Here is a 2,613-nt window from a genome sequence, read left to right as displayed (position 1 = left end):
ACTTATTCGATCAACTGAGAGGATCCAAGTGGTTTTCGAAGATTGACTTGAGATCAGGGTATCATCAGTTACGGGTTAGAGAAGAAGACATTCCTAAGACTGCATTTGTGACACGTTATGGTTCTTATGAGTTTTTGGTTATGCCTTTTGGTTTGACTAATGCTCCAGCAGTTTTCATGGATTTGATGAATCGGGTATTTCGAGATTTCTTAGATAAGTTTGTCATCGTATTTATTGATGATATCCTTATCTACTCTGGAACTAAGGAAGATCATGAGGATCACTTGCGACAAGTACTAGAGAGACTGATGGAACATCAGTTGTATGCTAAGTTCGAGAAGTGTGAATTTTGGCAAGAAGAAGTAAAGTTCTTGGGTCATGTTATTTCTAGCATCGGAGTATCAGTCGACCCTTCTAAGGTCGAGGCAGTGCTTAATTGGAAGCAACCCACATCTGCGACGGAGGTTCGTAGTTTTCTGGGTTTGGCTGGATATTACAGGCGGTTTATCAAGGGGTTCTCGAGTATTGCAGGTCCTTTGACGAACCTAACTAAGAAGGAAGTTCCGTTTCGATGGTCTACAGAGTGTGGGCTTGGGCCTGGGTGGTTAAAGCGGGGACAATATCGGCAACTGCTAAGGCTTGGGGCGTTACAATATGTTAGAGAACCCACGTATATTTTTTCTAAGACATAAGGAGATTGAGGTGGAGAGAGAGAGATAGAGGTTAGGTGGAGAGAGAGGTGAGGTAGAGAGAGAGAGAGAGAGAGAGAGAGAGAGAGAGAGAGAGAGAGAGAGAGAGAGAGAGAGAGAGAGGTGAGGTGGAAATAAATTTCTTTAATATTTTATTTTGAAATTAGGAATGGTACTTACACCATATACATGAAAATAGGGAGCCAAATTTAAATTTTTAAAAAGTAGGAGGTCAAAAAGGAAGCTGGTCACAAAGTAGGGGGCCAAATAAGAAATAACTCATATTATTATGCCCTTGCCGTTATATTTGTGGTTGGGTTTGCAAGTTTGGAACCCCATGAACATAGTAAGCGGTCCGACGTGCCTCCGTCGTCTAATGGTTCAGTGTCTTCTTTGAAAGAGACCGCTTCCCTATGAGTAATGTACTGTGAAAGGAGGTTGCTAGTGGATTATCCATAAGTCTACCCCCGAAGAGAAAACATGAAACAATTTTTTGTTTTTGCAAGCACCACAAAATCTGATCTAGCCATAAGAAAAATGCTTGGTAAAAGTAACTCTCCCAAACCCTCTGTTTAACTTTGCTCACCCAATATGGGTGTCCTTCCCATATGGGCCCAATATATTATTGGGCCTTAGATACGTAAAGTCCTATAGGCACTTCCCATATTTCTAATTCTGGAACTTTCTGAAAGTCAAATCCAATTTGAAGAGGTTTCCTTTTTAACTTGACCCTCAAGTCAAAAACCCAAAGTATATAAAGGAAGAGAAGATGAATTACAGGGAAGGAAACTGAATTTTAGAGAGAGAGAAAGAGAAAGAATGGAAGGAGGAGGAACAGAGGCGTTTCCAGACTTGGGAAGACATTGCCAACATTCAGAATGCAATCAACTTGATTTCCTTCCTTTCAAGTGCGATGGTTGCTCCAAGGTACCACCAACTTTTTCCAAATTTCTTATAGAAATCATTGAAAAATTAATGGGTTTTGATTTGATTTCATGTTTTGAAACAGGTTTTTTGTGTAGAACACAGATCATATAAAACCCATGAATGCCCAAAAGCAGAGCACAATAACAGAAGGGTTTTAGTTTGTGAAATCTGTTCAATATCAATTGAAATAACAGGAGAAATCAAAGAAGAAGAAGAAGAAGAAGAGAAGAGATTATTAGAAAGACATGAGAAATCAGGAGATTGTGATCCATTAAAGAAGAAGAAACCAAAGTGCCCTGTTAAAAGATGCAAAGAGATATTAACATTCTCAAATAACAGTACCTGCAAAATTTGTCAATTGAAAGTTTGTCTATCTCATAGGTTTCCTGCAGATCATAATTGTATTAAAAACCCTAAAAATTCATCTGGGTTTGTTGGTAATGGAGGTGGAAGATCATCAGGAGGAGATAATAAGTTTTTGGCTGCTTTGGCTGCAAGAAGTGCTAATAAGGATTGTGGGTCAAACTCAAAAAACAAGCAAATTTCTTCTTCTTCCAACAATTCTGTGAAAGCTTATTGAGTTAACCAAATCAGAAATTTGAAACTGTGATTTTTTATATTGTTTTGATTAAGAAATTTGTGAAACTTGAAAGCCATATATATATATATATGTAATTTCTTCTTCTTTGTGAGTTCTAATAAATCTTTTATTTTATTGATATGGGATTTTAAAATATACTAATTTAAGACTACATCAAAACAGAAATTATCCTGTTTGTTAATGTATCATAATTTTGAGTAAAATTTCTTGGATTGCAAGCAATACTAAAGCGTAAACCGTTGATATTGTAGTCTTAAATTAGTAGTGCACGATCTTTCATAACGAGTAGTGCACGATCTTACATAACGAAGGAAGATTTAAGGGCACGGGTCTCCTCGATGCTCTTATACACTTATCTACGCTTTGTTAAAAACTTTGCTCACACAATTGTTAAAA

At 37.2% G+C, this 2,613-nt stretch overlaps 1 protein-coding gene across 1 annotated transcript; it reads left to right on the top strand.

Annotated features, from left to right (window-relative positions):
* Positions 1–1,454: 1,454 nt before the first annotated feature.
* On the top strand, positions 1,455–2,335 carry PMZ (zinc finger (AN1-like) family protein). Its single transcript, XM_086670378.1, has 2 exons — positions 1,455–1,616; positions 1,699–2,335. Exons 1-2 carry the CDS (start codon positions 1,509–1,511, stop codon positions 2,194–2,196), a joined length of 606 nt encoding a protein of 201 aa, XP_086526504.1. The 5' UTR covers positions 1,455–1,508; the 3' UTR covers positions 2,197–2,335.
* The last annotated feature ends 278 nt before the right edge of the window (positions 2,336–2,613 follow it).

The sequence above is a fragment of the Eschscholzia californica genome, unplaced genomic scaffold (genome assembly GCF_041429995.1).
Source record: "Eschscholzia californica isolate CP2 unplaced genomic scaffold, dmEscCali1.0.p SCAF_3, whole genome shotgun sequence".
NCBI lineage: Eukaryota > Viridiplantae > Streptophyta > Magnoliopsida > Ranunculales > Papaveraceae > Eschscholzia > Eschscholzia californica.
Note: the sequence above shows the minus strand (reverse complement) of the source record. Positions and strands in the feature narration are given on the sequence as shown.